We start from the raw sequence: 17,785 nt of genomic DNA on the forward strand, positions 1-17,785 counted from the left end.
GGATTGGCTTTCCTTTGATTTCCAATCAAAGGTGGCCTTCCACTCTTCTTCCTTTAGTTTCATAGGAACTATGGAGACTATCCTTGGTTTTCACTGAAGCATTTAGGGAAGTTCTGACAAGCACTTGAACTGCTGTCCTAGTTATGGCCTAAAAAACCCAGTCCTGAACCCAGTCCTTTCTGTAGGATAGAGCTTTTTTCCATTCCTATCTGTAAGGTTAAGGATTTGACCTGTCCAGGCCTGGTTCTCCATCTGTCTTGAAAAAAATGCCTGTGGTTGCTGAGGTATTGTCACAGTTACAGAGCTATACATGGCCAGGCAAGCTTTCCATCCAGATGCTACCTCACTCAGGTATCTTCCCTTTTCTGGCCTCTTTGTAGCATGTTCTGGCCAAGATTACAAGATAATGCTTCTGAACCTGGCCTGATGTCATTCCTCAAGATTGATTTAATATAATTCATTCTTTCTGTAAAAGGCCACTTTTTCTTTCTACCTGACCAACATATGAATCCATTTGTCAGAGAATATACCCCTGCCTTGTCTATTAGGTGCTGTTTCATATTGTCCAATGTTGGACACTGATTGCCAGTCTTCTTAGCAAGTCAGAGTTCATGATACAGGAAATCTCATTTTCCTGGACTGGATAAAAGTCCATCTTCTACCATGGTCTGTCTGCCATTGTTTCCTCTTTTTAGCACTGCCACCATGTCATAGGCGCTTTGCTTTTCAGCCTAGCACGGCTACTATTTCCACTCGCTTTGATTGCACATCGCTGCTAATACCCTGGAGACCTGTGATGATAAAGCAGTGTGGAGGGGAAGTGGGAAGGACCAGGAACACCTTCTTTTCTATGTGGTTTACTCAATTATAGGAATCCAAGATCAGTGGGGTCTGTATTTGAATGTCAGAGGTTTCAAGGACACAGATTTTTAGGCTTTATTTCCATCATCTTTCTCCCCTAGGACCAACACAGCCATCCATGACACTGGACTTGGGATGACTGAGTGACAGATGCCAAGTTGTATTTGCAATAATGCCTTGCTTCTATGATTAGGCTTTGGAACCAATGATTCTGTTGTGTTAATCTCTTCCTCCCTTAGGATGGATTTTTTTTTTTTTCCCCTCACCAGAGGCTAAGTAGATGAACCTCTCCCTTTCACTGGGCTTGCCCAGACATGTCAGAATGCTAGCTTTGGCTCAAACTGGGACCCTCCTCCCACCCCTTCCACAGCTGTTTCCAACAGCCTGTATACTTCTTTTCCTTTGATAATTTTTGGCCTAGATTATGATCGTCCCAAGAGCTTGCCAAGATTGGGTTGTAGCCTGTTTGTCTCAGAACACAAACTTTGAATTGGTTGAGAAGACCAATCCCCAGGGGCACCCCTAGTTTGAATGAATAGTGCCAGAAATCTCTGGTCTCCCTGGACAGTGTCCCTTAATGGAGGTCAGGGTGTTTATAGGACTCCTTCATGTTTTACTTAACCATTTTAGATTTTGTTAGAATTTCAGGAAATTGTCACTTGATACAAAATAGAGACCTGTAAAAGGTAATGTATATTGAATGAAGATTTTGAAATTTTTTATTTAAAGACCACTATATGTAGCACACAGAAACTCAAATGTTTGCTGAACGGGCAAACGAAAGCCAAAATGCTATGACTAGCCCACTGCTATTCAGAAATGAAAATGAAGTGTAAGTGTAATCTTATTTTTTAGCAGTGTGTTCAAGCGTACTATATTTAGGAACTATCCCAAAGACTTGTTAAGTATAATTTTGTCAATACAGTGAGGTGATCCAGATAGACCTTAATTAGGACTAATTCATTTCAAGACAACAGATAATTTTGTTCCTCAGGAAACCTTACTAGAGCACACACATATTTGATTGACTTTCAGCTCTAGCTCATGACCCTCCAAGTAGGTGTTTAAGTGAAAACCAAACACTTGTGATGTTACTGTGGCCTTGCTGTGGAGCTAGGAAGACTGAGCCACTTGTGGAAGATAAAACTCTCAGCCTAGTTTGGGGCAAATGATAAATGCAAACGAAACATTGGAAATAAAATAAAACAATATATAAGGCAGGTGGTGCACATATACTGTTTTTGGTAGCCAAACTTAAAAGTCAGCTGAAAGGTTTCAGAGAAACAGTTCCTCAGTGACGCTTGGCTTTCTGTCTTGGGGGTCAGTATTTGTAGAGACTTGCCCCTGTCGAGCCCTCATGGGGCCTCTTCCTCCATGCATCTCCAGTTTTGCTGTGGTGTGGACAACCTGAGGAATATGAAAAATGCCCTTTCTCCTCCACGATGGGGTTATTTCCTTCCTTTCAGGAATGGCTCATAACTCATGGGAGGTGTGAGTTCTGAATGATTGTTCTTTTCATCTTCCTGGAAGCAGGCCAGACTGAAGCTAAAGCGTTTGATGTGTCAGCAGTAGGCTTGTAACGGCTTTGACTACTTACATGAGGATGAAAGATTGAACTTTGATTAAAAAAAAAAAAAGGCAAGAAAAGGAAAAGGGCTCATTTTCTTTCTTTTCCTTTTTTTTTTCTTTTTGGGTGGTAGTTGAGAAGCATCCTACTGGGGTGGTCTGGGAGGTCCCTTGGAATCTGCAATAGTAGGAGGGTGTTCTCTTGTGGATTTATTTGCTTATTTTATTGATTGTTTGAGAGAGGGAGGACACCCTTGCTCACCAGCATCGCAGGACCAGATTCTCAGACCTTATCAGTAAGCCCCTACTGCTCTGCTCTGTGAGCCCTGGGAAGGGTTTTCATATTCCTCAGGGCAGATCACTTATGTTTCCAGCCATCCCTCAGCGCCTGCTTGTAGACACCAAACATACTATTGCTGGCCAACCTCTTCCGATTCACAGGGCCTTCCCCATCCCTTCCTTCCCAGGGCATTTCTTTAGAGGTTTCATCTGAGCGTGGTCCCATAGGGTGGTCTTATTTTCCTGCTTTTAAAATAGACAATACACTAAGATGTTTGTGGAAGCCCAGAACCAGTTGGAATTCGCCTCAAACGGTGTTCCAGTCTTATCAGCAATGTGTGTGTCAGCCTCTGTGTGAAGTGGGGTATGGGGAGGAGGAAGGATTTCAAAATTTTCTTTTCCAAAGCAAGCACATGAAAACACAAAAACAAGAACAACAATCCGCCATTCAGCTGAGTGACAAGACAGAGTTAAGAACGAGGACTCAACGAAGAATATAGGCAAATTTTACCTTTAAATGTGAGGCCTAAGCAAACACAATATGGAAACTTCCTTTTAAAATGATGTTAGAGGGGCACCTGGGTGGCTCAGTCGGTTAAGCGTCTGACTTCGGCTCTGGTCATGATCTCGCGGTTCGTGAGTTCAAACCCCTCATCGGGCTCTGTGCTGACAGTTCGGAGCCTGGAGCCTGTTTCCGATTCTGTGTCTCCCTCTCTCTCTCTGACCCTCCCCTGTTCATGCTCTGTCTCCCTCTGTCTCAAAAATAAACAAACGTTTAAAAAAAAAATTAAAAAAAAATAAAATGAAGTTAGAGAAACAGTAGTAAATGTATTTATATCACCTGGTTATTTAAGAATCTAATATTTATTTTACACCATTGCAAACTCTGGCTCTGCCTCTGTGTGCACTTAAGCCCAGCACTGTCTCCACAACCCAGTTGGACCTGCTGGTTTCTGCATCTGCTGGAAGCTGGCCTGATAATGCTGCCAGCAGGCTAAGACCTCACTGTGGGGCCGTGCAAACCCGTGAGGATGCCAGTACAGGCATTCTTCTGTGAGCGTCTTTGAATATGATGAGCAGTCAAACTCTCTGGGAGTCATCTGTCTGGCCACCAGAGGACATGAAGTCCCTACGGGGCCCACCAGTATAGGCCAGAGGGTGAACAGCCAACATACTGCGTGGTGGGAGCTTGAGCTTGGGGGATGAGTGCTCACCCAGCGTGCTGACCCTGAAGGGGCCTATTGGCCAACAGGAAAGCTTTCCTACATTATTAACACCTAAAACGTTGCTCCTGAAGATGTCCATTGACATTTATGAGTCGCCTATAACAATGAAGAGAGAGTGCGTAGGATGTGAAATTCAGATTGTCTGAGTTGCGTATCACCTTCTGAAAGGTACAATGAAATAACTAGGGAAGAGCGTAGGAAGAACAAACAGTAATAGGGTGTGAACTTGCTCAGTTCAGCAACCATATGACCAGGATTTATGTGGGGTTTGTTGTTGTTGTTGTTGTTGTTGTTGTTGTTGTTTAATGTTAATTTATTTTAGAGACAGAGACAGACAGGCAGAACGTGAGCAGGAGAGGGGCAGAGAGAGAGGGAGACATAGAATCCAAAGCAGGCTCCAGGCTCCGAGCTGTCAGCACAGAGCCCAAAGTGGGATTTAAACCCACGAACAGTGAGATCATGATCTGAGCTGAAGTCAGACGCCTAACCGATGGAGCCACCCAGGCGCCCTGACCAGGATTTAAATTGAGATTCTTAGCTATCTTTTTCTTTCTGATAAAAAAAAGGTGGGGTGGGGGAGGGATTTAGCTTCTTCAAGGAGGGAAAGGATGATAGAATGGGTGATTTTAGTGTTTTGTAGTCACATTAGGCCTGAAATATTACATCTGGGATGGCACAGTGAAATTAAATGTCATTTGTTTAACATATATGTGGTAGGCAGAATAATGGATCCCCTGACCCCCAAGACATCCAAATTCTAATCCCCAAAACCTATGACTGTTACCTTATATGGCAAAAGAGACTTTGCAGATGTGGTTAAATTAAGGATTTTGATAGGAGATTATCCCAGATTATCTGGATGGACCCTCTTAAAAGAGTCTTTATGAACAGAGGCAGAAGGGTCAGAGTCATACAGATTTTGAGAATGTTTTGTTGATGCCTTTGACGATGAAGAAAGGAGGCCAATAGCCAAGGAAGGCTGGCAGCCTCTGAAAGCTGGAAAAGACAAGAAAACAGATTCTTCCCTAGAGTCTCCAGAAAGAATCCAGCCCTGCTGACACTTTGATTTTAGCCCAGGGAGACTGACTTCAGATTTCTGATTTCCAGAGCTGTAAGATAGCAAATGTGTGTGGTTTTAAGCCACTGAGTTTATGTGGTAATTTATTATAGCAGCAATAGGAAACCAGAGCAATAATATAAACAACAATACAATTGGACTTGGAGACGTTAATTGATGGAAAAAATAAAAGGAATTTGTTTTAGGCTGGATTCTCAAGACAGAGCATCAGGTCATGGTTCTTTGAATAGGTATGAAAGACAAAAGGGTTTTATTTTTGTCAGTCCAGGGGGGGCACTTTTCAAGGGTGATTGCTCAAGATTTTTATGGGTCAGAATAAGTACTTTGGTCAAGCTTTTGCTGATGTGTTCTGGACTCTGTGTGTATAGAATCAAAGTTAAGTTGTACTTTATCACTTGGAAACATAAGCCCATGTGTAGCACAATGTTCAGATTCTTGGGGTAGACAGTTTCCAGAGTCCTCACAGATTACGATGATAAAGCCTGCATTGGTCTCAGCACAGAACCACTTGGTGAATTCAGCCCCATCAACCTCAACCACAACTCCATCCTCCCTTCTCCTCCTGCTGCCCTCTTCCTTCACAAGCCTGAGTAAAAGTGGCCCCCAGCCCCTAGCGAGGTGAAGTAGGGCCTGGCTCATGTCCCAGAGACAACTCCCCCACCTGAGAAATGTGCTCTATCACTCAGAACACACGTCCGGAGCACAGTTATAAGCTGGGATATGTGCTAGCTGCTGGAGGAACTCACAAGGTTAATAAGCCTTAAATGCTGCTTGCTAGAAGCTCATGTGAGTGACACATTTTGCAAAATGCAGTGCCTTGGATAGCAGCATTTAATTCATCTGGGAAAGTTATTAAAAATGCGGGTTCCTGGGCTGTGGCTTGAGAAAGCATTGGTTTATTAGTACAGTGGTTTTTAACTGGGAATGATTTTGTCCTCCAGAGACATTAGGCAATGTCTGAAGACATTTCTGTTTGGTACAACCAGGGGACAAAGGGTGATACTGGCATCTAGTGGATAGAGGCCAGGGATGCTGTTAAACATTTTACAATACACAGGATGGCTCCCTAAAACAGAGACCTCTCTGACCCCAAATGTTAATAATGCCAAATTTGAAAAACTCTGGTCTAGTGAGTAACTCTCACAAACACACACACACACACACACACACACACACACACACACACACGTTATTATACCGTAGTGGTATATACATATATGTCAATATAGCATGTGTATATGTATATACATGTGTCCTTGTGTATGTATCATATCTATAAATACATTTCTCTACGTAGGCTCATCACTCATTACAATTTGGGGTGTTCTCTCTTCCATTGTCCACTCTACTCCTGCTCTCTCAGCTGGACAGCTTACCTACTCCCATCTTTGCTTTGATTTTTTTTCTGTTCTACACTGGCCAAGAACAGGGGAGGCTAAATACCAAGACCCATGGAAGTAACTGGCATGCTCTGAAAGTTTACCAAAATAAATTTGCAGGCCAAAAAGAAGCATGGATAAGGACATCCTTTTCCTCTTGTGAAGTTTTTGGACCCAATTTGCAATTCAGAGTGGATACTCTATTCACAAATCAGCTTTGTACCATTCATTGACTGTTATGATATAAGAATTGTGGGTCACACATAATCTCTTTGCACTCAAGGTATATTTCTCCCCTATACTAGCCCCTCTTGGTCTTCTCTCCCCTGTTCTCACCTTCATCTAGAATCAATGGAGAACTCCATTCTCTTCAAACAATTGAACGTTGGGGGAAAAAAAATCCTTCTAGAATGTGGTTGAGTATAATTGATTGGTTCTAACTGGTTAGAAATGTACTACTCTGCTTCCCACCTCCTGTTGGGGAGCCGACTCTGCATGCTATTCAAGAGATGAGTGCTATGTCACGTTACAGTATGGTTTCCAGCCCTCAGTTCTCAATGGTCCTCAGGGGTGGGGGAAGAATCCTGCATGCATATGGCTGTGGTTTTATCATCTTGCATTCATTACTATATTCAGGAAGATAGATTTTATTATGCAGCAAGACTGCTACTCTAGGGTAAACTTCGACACCAAGCAATTGTGTTCTTGACTAAATCAGCTAAGACAAAAATAAGGGGGTAGAAAATAGACTCGGGACAAGTTTCATGTCTTTCTTTTAAAAACAGCCACTTTTGGAGAAGCACTTGGATATGACCGAATGACCACCCGTAAAGAACAAATGACCACCTGTAAAGAACAAATTAAAGAAAAATGGTGGAAATCGTAACTCACCAGTACTGTGGAAGTTCCCAGAGTTCCTTTCCTTGTTGACCAGATGAGAATAGTGATTAGTCCCTGTGTATTTTAACCATATAGAAATTTTCAAACACTTAACAAAACACATGGGGTCCTAGAAATCCTGCCAGCTTAGAAGGTGAAGTTGAGTGTTGCTTTTTGATATATCAGCACCAACAAACATTTAGTTAGTACCCAAAATGTGTAAAACCCAAGGAGATACAAGGTAAGTAGACGCAGACAGCCCTGAAACTATACCAGCTTATCAGCATCCTGTAGTTCACAGCGATTTGAGAAATTCATTTAGATTCTTAGGGCCCATCATGTGTGGTGGCTCTTCCTTTCATTTAAGAAATTTTTACTGAGTTATTTCCTTGAGCCCGTCATGTTCCTGAAGGATATTAGGCTCAAAGGTCCTTGCTGTCACCAAAGTCTAGGTTGAAGGAAAAACCAGTGTCATCTTGCCAGATTAAACTTCTATGTATGTGTCAAGAATACAGGAATATACATGAGAAAGGGAAAGATATGGAAAGATAGAGGGGGTCACTGGGAAATTAAGGGGTGTGGAAGGCTTCACAGGGGAGAAGAGGCCCCAAATTGACCTTGAATGAAGCAGGATTTTTATAGGGGTCAATGATGGGGGGGAGAGAAGGAAAGAGGTACATATGAAGAAGATGGAAGGCCTCAGATGTGCCTGGGGACAATAAAAAATATATAATGGACTCTCCTCTCCAGGTTGATATTGTGAGGAAAGGAGATGGGAGAGAAGGTTATGGGGTATCTTGACCAACTAGACTAACTGTGGTAATAAAGATCTAATGCATCTGAGTATTTTATTTTATTTTTTTAAAGTTTGTTTATTTTGAGAGAGAGAGAGAGAAAGAGAGAGCACGTGTGCGAGCAGGGGATGGGGAGAAAGAATCCCAAGCAGGCTCTGCGCTGTCAGCACAGAGCCCGACACGGGTCTTGATCCCATGAACTGTGAGATCATAACCTGAGCCAAAACCAAGAGTCGGACACTTAACTGACTGAACCACCCAGGCACCCCACATCTGAGTATTTTAATGCAGTTAAATTTATTTCTTGCTCATTTAATAGTTCATTGTGAGTGTTTAGTGGATAGACTTCCACATGGTGACCCAGGGAAGCAAGCTCTTTCCATTCTGTGCAAAGTTATTGATATCCCCTCAATTCAGGTGGTTATCCATGTAGCGGAGATAGAAAGCGAGAGTGTGGAGCACTGAGTGTGAGAGACCTTTATGGGTCAGGCCTAGAAGCGTGTTATTTATTTCCATCCACCTCCTGTTGGTCAGAACGTAGTCAGTCGTAAGGCCTAACTGCAAGGGAGTCTGAGAAATGTAGTGTTGGTCTATGTCAGGAGAAAAAGAAGCAGATTTTAGTGAGGCTATAGTTGCTTCTACAATTGACTTTTAGCCTGAACTTTATCCCAAATGCAGTGGTAACTCATCCTCCACGTTAGCATGGGGACATGCGCAATGGTAACATAGGCTCCATAAGGTGAGTGATTTTTGTATGTTATATTCACCGCTGTATCCTCAGCGTATCTAGGCCTTAAACAACTATTTGATCAAATAATGAAATGATGGATGGATGTTGGAAATGAATCCTGGGCATATGGAACTTTCCAGGTGGGTTCGTGGAAGAGAGCTGAGGCAGGGAGGCCGGTTAAAAAGAGTGTGCTAATCTGACAGAGCCAGAGTTAGTGCGGTTACAGTAGGAATTAGTACATTTTTAGAAACAGAAATGTTCACTTCTGCTATTTTAACTTTCTTAGTTTACAGCATAGCCACATCTCATAGTTTAACCAGATTCCCTGCTGAGTTGAAATCATAGAAGCAGGTTGTGAGCCGAAATAGCCTGGCACTTTCTTTGGAGGTATTAATTGGAATGCAGCCTTGGGACTTGGGCTGTGCCACAATCCTGCAACCCAAACAAAATAAAACTTGACTAAACCAGCAAACCCAGATTGCAGTTCGAGTTACTTTAAGGGGCTCTTGGGAAACACAAACTGCATTTGTATTATATATGCAAAATCCGCTCTTTGACCTTATTGTACGAAAAATTACTGGAGCCCACCTAATCTTTTGCCAGCTTTCCGAAGTGCTGGACAAGTTAACTCCTATGCAATTATGTAACATTTCGTAAAAATTTTAACTTTAAAATATGCTTGGAAAATAGATGCTGATCCAACAAGAACAGAGACTATCAATGAAAAGAATATGTTCTCTGTGCACCTAAGAGAAGCCAACACACAGGCAGCCTCATGTGGCCCGAGGCTTCATGATTTTAGGAAGTTGCTTGCAGATGAATTTTTTTGAAATTAAAAGTTAAGGGAAGCATTCTGCCCTCCCTCTAGATTTAACTTTTGTGGTTTATGTATAAGCTGGGGCAGACCTCGGTGTCTGACCTAGACTCAGGTTATGTGCTTCTGAAGTCTGGGGAAAGGCCAGACTTTAGGATTACGCAGAGCTGAGTGAGGGAACCTCACAGAAAACAGCCAGGGATTCTTAGGAGATTTTTAGTGATTCTTGCTGATCTGGAAATAATGTAAAAACAACAGAAGAGCTTTTTGTGGTATTTTTGTATGTTCTCTCTTGGTTTGGGGAAGAATCTGACATTAAAGTGGCTTAAAAATAATAAATATTTAAAAAGACATAACATGTCCTACCCTTTTCATCCACCCCTACCAAAAAATAAACTGTAATAATAAAAATGGCAAAAGCAGGAAGGGAAAGCAGAAACAATGGATGGCAGCAGTATGCTAGGATGGGCATGAATTTGATCCAGACGGCTAACGTCTGGTGTTATTGCATAAAGTGGTGGAGAAGGTGTGAGGAAATGCCGCAGGGAATCTTTCCCTTCTTTACAGTGTGAGTTCCTCATTTCCTGAGGCCCCTTGAGATATAAATTACCGGTTTCAGACAGCGGGTACCTGAGGGTCTACTCCTTTGCTTTCTAGCTCAAATCCCAGAGAAGCCAATCCATTGAAATTCCATTTGTCTAGTGATCTATTTACCAAATCTTCTGATTTTCTGAAAAAAATAAATTATTCATAAATTTAGTAGCAATTCATTTTGCACAGGATAGTTTTCACATGAACCTTACAAAGGTGTTGGGTGTAAATTGACTAGAAAGCACTATTTTTTTTTTTCCTGCCCCAGCTTTCTGAAGATTCAATTACAAGTTGCTGAGGCTGGGAAAACAGACACCTCGGCAGAGGCATCGAGGAGGGGGAGTAGGCGTGTTGCATCTTCAAGTTGTAAGAAAGCACAGAAAGAGGGGAGAGATACTGATGGCTAGAGAAAGGGGGGCATGCTGGGATAAAGAAGGAAGGAATGGATATCAGAAAGGAGGACAGGAAGGGTGGAGAATGAGGGGCAGGGAAAAATTCGAAAGCTCTAGAACTTCTCCCATAGGCTGCTAAGCCTCTGCCATTCCTTCCAATATCAATCATCTTTTGCCTTCTACTTGTGATAGAAAAGTTTGGTTAGCTGAGTGAATTCAGTGAAATGGTTCTTCTGAATATTGGCAGCATATCCATTTTCAGCGGATTGGCTGCTTCATGAAATCTAAACCTCCGAGAGCCATCCTAATAATACCTTTAAGCAGTTACAGAAAAGGAAGTATTCCTGGAGGAAGATGTCTGCAGAACCTACAGAAAGATGAGGGTCCGAAAGAGGAGGAAAAGCCTCAGTAATGCCCAGAGGACTCCTTTGCTTGCTTGGGTGTCGGAAAGGGAAGCCAACTTTTCCTGGTTTGCCTAAGACTCTCCCAGTTTTAGTACTGGAAGCCTCCAATCTCAAGCCAATGAAGATAGTTGACTAGTCTTGAGAAGGAAAAAGGTAAAGAAAGGTGGTGGGTGGGTGGGGAGAGGTAATACTGTAATAATCTCTTCAGGGACAGTCTTTTCGAGGGTACAGTTCATGTGGCCTCCAGGGAAGATAAAAGGAAAAAGGATAGTTGGGAGAAATTACACAGACCTGAGCCGTCACCCCAAGGACCCGATACCAGGGAAGACCCTAGGTTTGTTTCAGGTATCTTGATTATACAGTATAAATGCACTTACTTTTCTAAATGTGCTTTTTTCTCTCTCTCTTTTCTTCAGGGAGGCAGGACACAGTGCGTGAGAGAAGTCTGTCCCATTCTCTCCTGTCCTCAACACCTTAGCCACATTCCCCCAGGACAGTGCTGCCCCAAATGTTTGGGTGAGTGACTGTTTTCAGATAAAAGAACAATGTAATTTATTCTTGGGAGTTTCTGCTAAGAGTCTTCATTCACATTGTTATGTTGGGGTTCTCAGGTTGTCCTGTTTCATGGCTTATTAGAAATAACTGCTTTTTCTGGTTATAGGAATGTAAGGTGTGCCCAGCGTTTATTTCTTGTCTGAGGTCTCTACAGGTGTTTCTTTTCTCTTGTGCTTCCTCGTATCTGTAAACCTGGTTCACCAGGCAACTTGGGATGATAACCCCTGATGGCGAGAGCAGTATTGAAGAAACTGTCTTTCATTGGGCATATGACAATTGGTAGAAATGATTAGTATTTTAAAGGCATATGAAATTAACACATGGAAGAATATAGACTAGTGTTACTTTTAGAGGCAAAACTATGCAGGAGGATGACACCAAAAGCAAGAGGTTTGGAAGGGAGCAATGAAAAGTAGCCAACAGGAAAGGAGAATGAGCTATTTTTTATTGAGCATTTGCTATTTCCTAGGTACTATGAAAATCACTTTACATGCTTTTTCTCACTGAATTTTCTCAAGAAGCTGTGCCGTATAGGTGCTAAGTATATCATTCTGATATGTAATATACATGCTGTGGTTAGTATTATTGCAGGAGAGGGGAGTAGATTCCTAGAAGGTGGCACAGCTGGTGAGTTACAGAGTTGGTACCTGAATATGAGTTCCTGTGATTCCTAAGCCCAGGCTTTAACCTGCTGCTGCCCAGCCTCCATGGTGATGTGGAGAGAGGCATATACATTGCCAATTGAAAGAGACAGCCTGTGATGGAGAGTCTCTAGGGCAAGAGATCCTTTAGGTCTTGTTTATAATCCGAATGTCAGCTTCTTACACATGATCTTCAAACTCTTGAGTTGGTTGAGGTCAGACTAAGATTCAAAGAAAAGTAGCCTGACCCAGTGTGTGAATACAATAGAGCATCTCCCACTAAAATCCTCCAGCAACCCCACTAGAATCTTGAGGGATCTTTGAGGAGGCTAATACATTTCCGAGTCACCCCTGGCTTGGTCTCCTCCTGCTGTTTTTCTCTTAATTCTCCTTCTCCTCCTCCTTCTCCTCCTCCTTCTCCTCCTCCTCCTCCTCCTCCTCCTCCTCCTCCTCCTCCCCCTCCTCCTCTCTCTCCTTTCTTCCTCTTCCACCTCCACCTCATCTCCCTCTCCTCCTCCTGCTCCTCCTCTTCCTCCTCCTTCAACATCATTTTGTACTTGCAGGGACATTCCCCTCCAGTCTTTTCACATTCTGTGGTGCTACTGAATCAACACTTGTGTAGTAGATTTTACTGAAGGTTTGTGGTCAATGAGGGTGATTACCTTTTAGTGGAGCACAGTGAACAACATGAAATGGATCCTTAATGGATCCTCCCTTTGTTCTTAAGAGGTCTCAGCTATTATGCCTTTAGGAAAATGTCACTGTGTATCTGGGCTCCAGCGTCCTATCAGCTACTGTCCACACCCTTTTTTCTGAATCTTCTCTCCTTTCTTTCATAGCTTGCTTTTCTCAATTCCAGAATCTCCTGTTGATTGATATTTTTCATTCCCAGCTTATCACAGCCATAGTCTAAAGTCTATCTTTCTACAACCAACTTGTTGAATAAAGGTATCTTGTTAAACTAAGGCAGTTTTCTTTTCTTTACAGGATTCACCTGTCAACCCTTCATCTAATGTTTGCCTTCTTGCTGCATGTACACACACACACACACACACACACACACACACGCATGCATGTAATACTTTTTAAGTAACTATGAAGTAATTAAAAGAACAAAAGAAAATTGTTTATACATGCCTGATTAAAGACATTTCCACTGATATGTGTGCTTCCTGGGTTGCCAATGTGTGCTTGTACTCCTGGAATAGAGTTAGCCAGTTCACTGTTGTTGAAATCGTCATGCTTTTGGTCATGGTGGACACAGCATTCCATCTGAGCAGGAAAGTCATTACAGAAGAGGTGGCATTTGGGGCCTGACATTGAAGATAAGTAGACTTGATTACTGCTTTGAAGCCCATACTATGGATGTGCTGAGTCAACTCAGAAGCTTCTCATATGAGGAATGGCTGTTGTATTGAATGCAGACGTTCCTGTCCATTTGTGGTCATAAGACAGACTACAAAAGGAACAGTAAGTCTTAGGAAACTTAAAAATCTTAATTCTCCCAAATGAGACCGTTTTTGGTTAGACTAAACCCCAGTGGAATAATGTAGAAATGGCTTAAATTAAGCTGAATGTGGACTTCTCTGAACCACTCTTTTGAATGTTTCATCTTAATTTGGGGCCATGATGACTTTGGAACTACGGTAAGATTTTGTGTTCCTCGGGGGTAAAAAGAAATATACCCACACAACAAAAGACAGAAAGGAAAAAAAAAAAGGAAACACTAGGATACTTTCTAGATCCTGAAATCTTAGACTAATCAGACTTTTGGCTGGTTGGACACCAATTTGCTATGACATATTCCTTTGACAGGATTCATTTACATGACATACCTTAGCCTTTTGCATTGCAACATTCTCTAGCTCTCTTTTTTCATTTTCAGTGAAGAGACTCATCAGAGGTTTGTGTATACTGAGCACCCAATGCACCTCTTAGAATGACACAGCCTAGGATCATATTTGAATCCTACCACCGCTAATAACGATAACACTCATTATGTGCCACTTATTGGGGTTGTTTAGGGAATTCCAGGCTCTATGATAAAGACTTTACATCAATATTTTTAGGTAAAAATTATCTTTGAGTGATAAGGTAAGTAGTTGGTCATATTTTTTTCAGGGGGATATTATTGAAGAGTCTTTTTATTTGGTGACCTACTAGTGCATCAGTTCTCCAATCTATCCATCTGTTTGTTCACCTACTCATTCATCCATCTATGCCACAATATTGGGTACTATAAATGTAGTAAAAGCTCCAAGCTATGGGAACACAGGAAGGAGCAGTTCATTCTAAGAGGTGAAAGGTCCTCTGAGGAATAATGTGGAGCTCAACCATAAAATGTAGTTTCATTGGTAGGGAAAGAAGCTTGACTATATTTATGTATCTATATCCTGCCTCTTGCCAAAAAGGAATTAAGGTCACTTATAAAGTACATGAAGCACATGTAGATGAAAGATAAGAAAAAGGCAAACCAGGTTATCCCCATCTTTAAACATTGCTCAGTTGAAACAATTGAGTAGATGGCCTGCACACAGCTTTCTGATACCTCAGGGCCTAGAGGAAAATCTAGAGAAAGGCAGAATTTTGCGTTTTGCAGGCAGTCCTCTAATTTAGTCTGCAAGCTTCCACAAGCTTCAAGAAACTCAGGACCTGGGGGTGCACATAAGAATGCCTGTCTTAGTTGGATTATTAATACTTGCTAGGAGCAAATACAGTCATTTAGTTAGATTTTGTCTAACCACGAAAGGGTTTTTGGTTGCCTACTTTCATATTAGCATTTTATTTATTTATTTATTTATTTATTTATTTATTTATTTATTTATTTTTATTTTTTTTATATTAGCATTTTAGGCAGAGAGGGTGGTATGTTACTGCAAGGAGGCATTATTGTTACCATTTTACAAGTGAACTAAGTGAGGCCTGGAGAACTACTCAAGGTCACTAGGGAGTCCATATGTGGGACCCAGACTATAACTCACTGTCATCTTTTGATGACAAGCAAGTTTACTTCTGGTAGTAAGGACCAAGCTAGTAATTTAATTCTGCATCTATACCGTATCCTAGCCTTGAAGTTGACTGTAACAGGAAGATGACATTTTTTGTGATTCCTGTTAATGGTAATTCTAACAATTTGAATTCTGAGAGTGGCATTTAGTATGTGCCTGTAGGTATTTTCAGCATTTCACTGGGCCTCCTGATAACTAGAGTTTGCTTTTAATCTTTTTATAAGAAGAAAGAATGTGGAGGTGCCTGGGTGGCTCAGTCAGTTAAGTGTCCGATTTCAGCTCAGGTCATGATCTCACGGTTCGTGAGTTCGAGCCCCATGTCGGGCTCTGTGCTGACAGCTAGTTCAGAGCCTGGAGCCTGTCTTTGGATTCTGTGTTTCCCTCTCTCTCTGTCCCTCCCCTGCTCTCTCTCTCTCTCTCTCCCCCAAAAAATAAATAAAACATAAAAAATTTTAAGAAGAAAGAGTGTGGTTGTAAATCTAATGAGTGATTATGAATCTTCATCTTCTTAACATGTTGCTTGACTCAAGCAACATGTCAGGGATGTTTTTATATGCTCCAGGGAGTAGAAGCTCACAATTTGAAAGAAAAGATGAAATTGGATTGCATTCTTTGTTTGGGGTTACTTTTTGGACCTTTTGATCATAAATCAAATCTTCATATCAGGGAAAATCACGCTAATTCTACAGAAGTGTGATGCCTGTGAAAGCTTGGGCACTTGACATGTGGGTTGGATTCTGCCTCTATGTGCATTTTGAGTTAGTGCCATCCTTTATACCAACGGACTTGTAATTTCTCCAGCTGAGATGCTATATCATTGGTTCTCCTTTTCACTCATTCTAGTCCTTCTTGGAATAGCTTGACTTCCTGTGCCTCTTCCCTGCCAATACCTACTTCCTGGATAATTTTACTTATTCTTTAAAATGCAGTTGAGACATTGCATCTTCCAAGAAGTCTTCTCTGTCCTCCCTGTCCCCACAGTTCCCAGATTGTCTTCTTTCTGGAACTTACCATATTGTTGTATTTAAATCATTTTTGTGCGTTTGTCTCACCGGTAGACTGTGAACTCCACGAGGGCAGGTCAAATAGATCTGGTCATCTTGGTTCACTATGATGGTAATAAAGATTTGTTGAACTTACAAGATTCAGTGTGGAGTCAAGCTCTTTATAATAAAAACTTTCTAAATTAATTACTCCAGGGAACATCTGGCCGAGGACTATTTTTGTGCACCAGATTTACCTGGTCTTGTGAGAATGTTTAACAGTCCTGTGATAGAATTGTTGATGACAAAGTGGGAAATCCTGGCTTCTGTCTTGCATTAACCATGCCGTTGCTTCCCTCTAGGTCAGAGGAAAGTGTTTGACCTTCCATTTGGAAGCTGCCTCTTTCGCAGTGATGTTTATGACAACGGATCTTCATTTCTCTATGATAACTGCACTGCATGCACCTGCCGGGTAAGGTGGTTCTGAGGGGCTGTGATCCGACAATGATTGCACTGGGGACGTTACTGTTAACTTTATAGCCAAACATAATGATCTGTCATTTATTGGAAGGAGGCATTATCAATGCCATTTTACTACTTGAAATCATGCTTAAGGTTGTAAGGACGTTCAAACATAGGACCCAGATTACAATTCACTGTTACCTTCCCAGGACCTACAAGTTAGCTTCTGGAGGTGAGAACTAAAGTCTGAGGGACTGTCCTAAGGTATTTTCTAAAATCAGACACAGAGTGTCTCTGGCAGCGTTCTCTGGTTCTAACTATCCGAGATGAGCTCCTTAACATACCACATAATAAAAATGACTTTAATCACATTCAAGAGAAAAGAAAGACAAGGATTTACAGTTCATCACAAAGATAAACCTGGTAGTTTGAGAGGGGAGTATTTATGTGTTTTTCATTGTACCATTTCTTACTTGAAAAGTAAGAAAAGCATTGCTTGCTTTTTTCAAAAGGCAACCAGAGGCCTAATGACTGGTAAAGAAAGAATTCCGCAGCTCCAGAATTTTAAAGGAATACACGGCCCACATTCATTGACTGTGCTTATACAGTGATTTTTTTTTAAACCAAGAAGAGAACCATCTTAATGGAAGATTTTAGAATCATTCATTAGTGAGTTAATGCAAACATCTGTGTGACATGAATTTAGAAGAATACATTTTGGCGGTGATGGTTGTTGTTTTGTCTTTAATAGCTAAAGGGCTAGAGAGGGAAGGAGGAGAGTTTTGCTCAATGTCAGCTCTGAGTCAGTAGTTGGGATTGGAGTTCAGAAGTTCCTGATTACTTGAGGCATGCTTTGTTAAGTAGCATGCACTACTTCAGGGAAGTGGCCGAGTAGGGGCTGAACTGTCTGTTCCCTGGCACTGAACACTGAGTATTTCCTAAGCCTGAGAATACTTTCCTGAGACTCCTTCCTCTCTTCCATGGTTTATATTTTCCTATGCTAAACCTATAGCCACTCCTTCTGTTTGCCTTGGCCTTCATCCTCATGACTTCTCTTCCTCTCCAGGAATTTCACAGGTTATAGCTTCCTCTTGAGGATGCTAAACCTTTGATGAAACACATCACATCCCCAAGTTCTCTTGA

At 41.7% G+C, this 17,785-nt stretch overlaps 1 protein-coding gene across 2 annotated transcripts in view; it reads left to right on the plus strand.

Annotated features, from left to right (window-relative positions):
* The window catches only part of BMPER (BMP binding endothelial regulator), a 253,459-nt gene that overhangs the window by 120,573 nt on the left and 115,101 nt on the right, over positions 1-17,785 (plus strand). For both annotated transcript variants that reach the window (XM_042921845.1, XM_042921840.1), the window contains exons 7-8: positions 11,410-11,509; positions 16,543-16,652. In XM_042921845.1, coding sequence (XP_042777779.1) covers positions 11,410-11,509; positions 16,543-16,652 — 210 coding nt within the window. The remainder of the gene's footprint in view (positions 1-11,409; positions 11,510-16,542; positions 16,653-17,785) is intronic.

This window comes from Panthera leo, chromosome A2, assembly GCF_018350215.1.
Source record: "Panthera leo isolate Ple1 chromosome A2, P.leo_Ple1_pat1.1, whole genome shotgun sequence".
In the NCBI taxonomy this organism is placed as follows: domain Eukaryota; kingdom Metazoa; phylum Chordata; class Mammalia; order Carnivora; family Felidae; genus Panthera; species Panthera leo.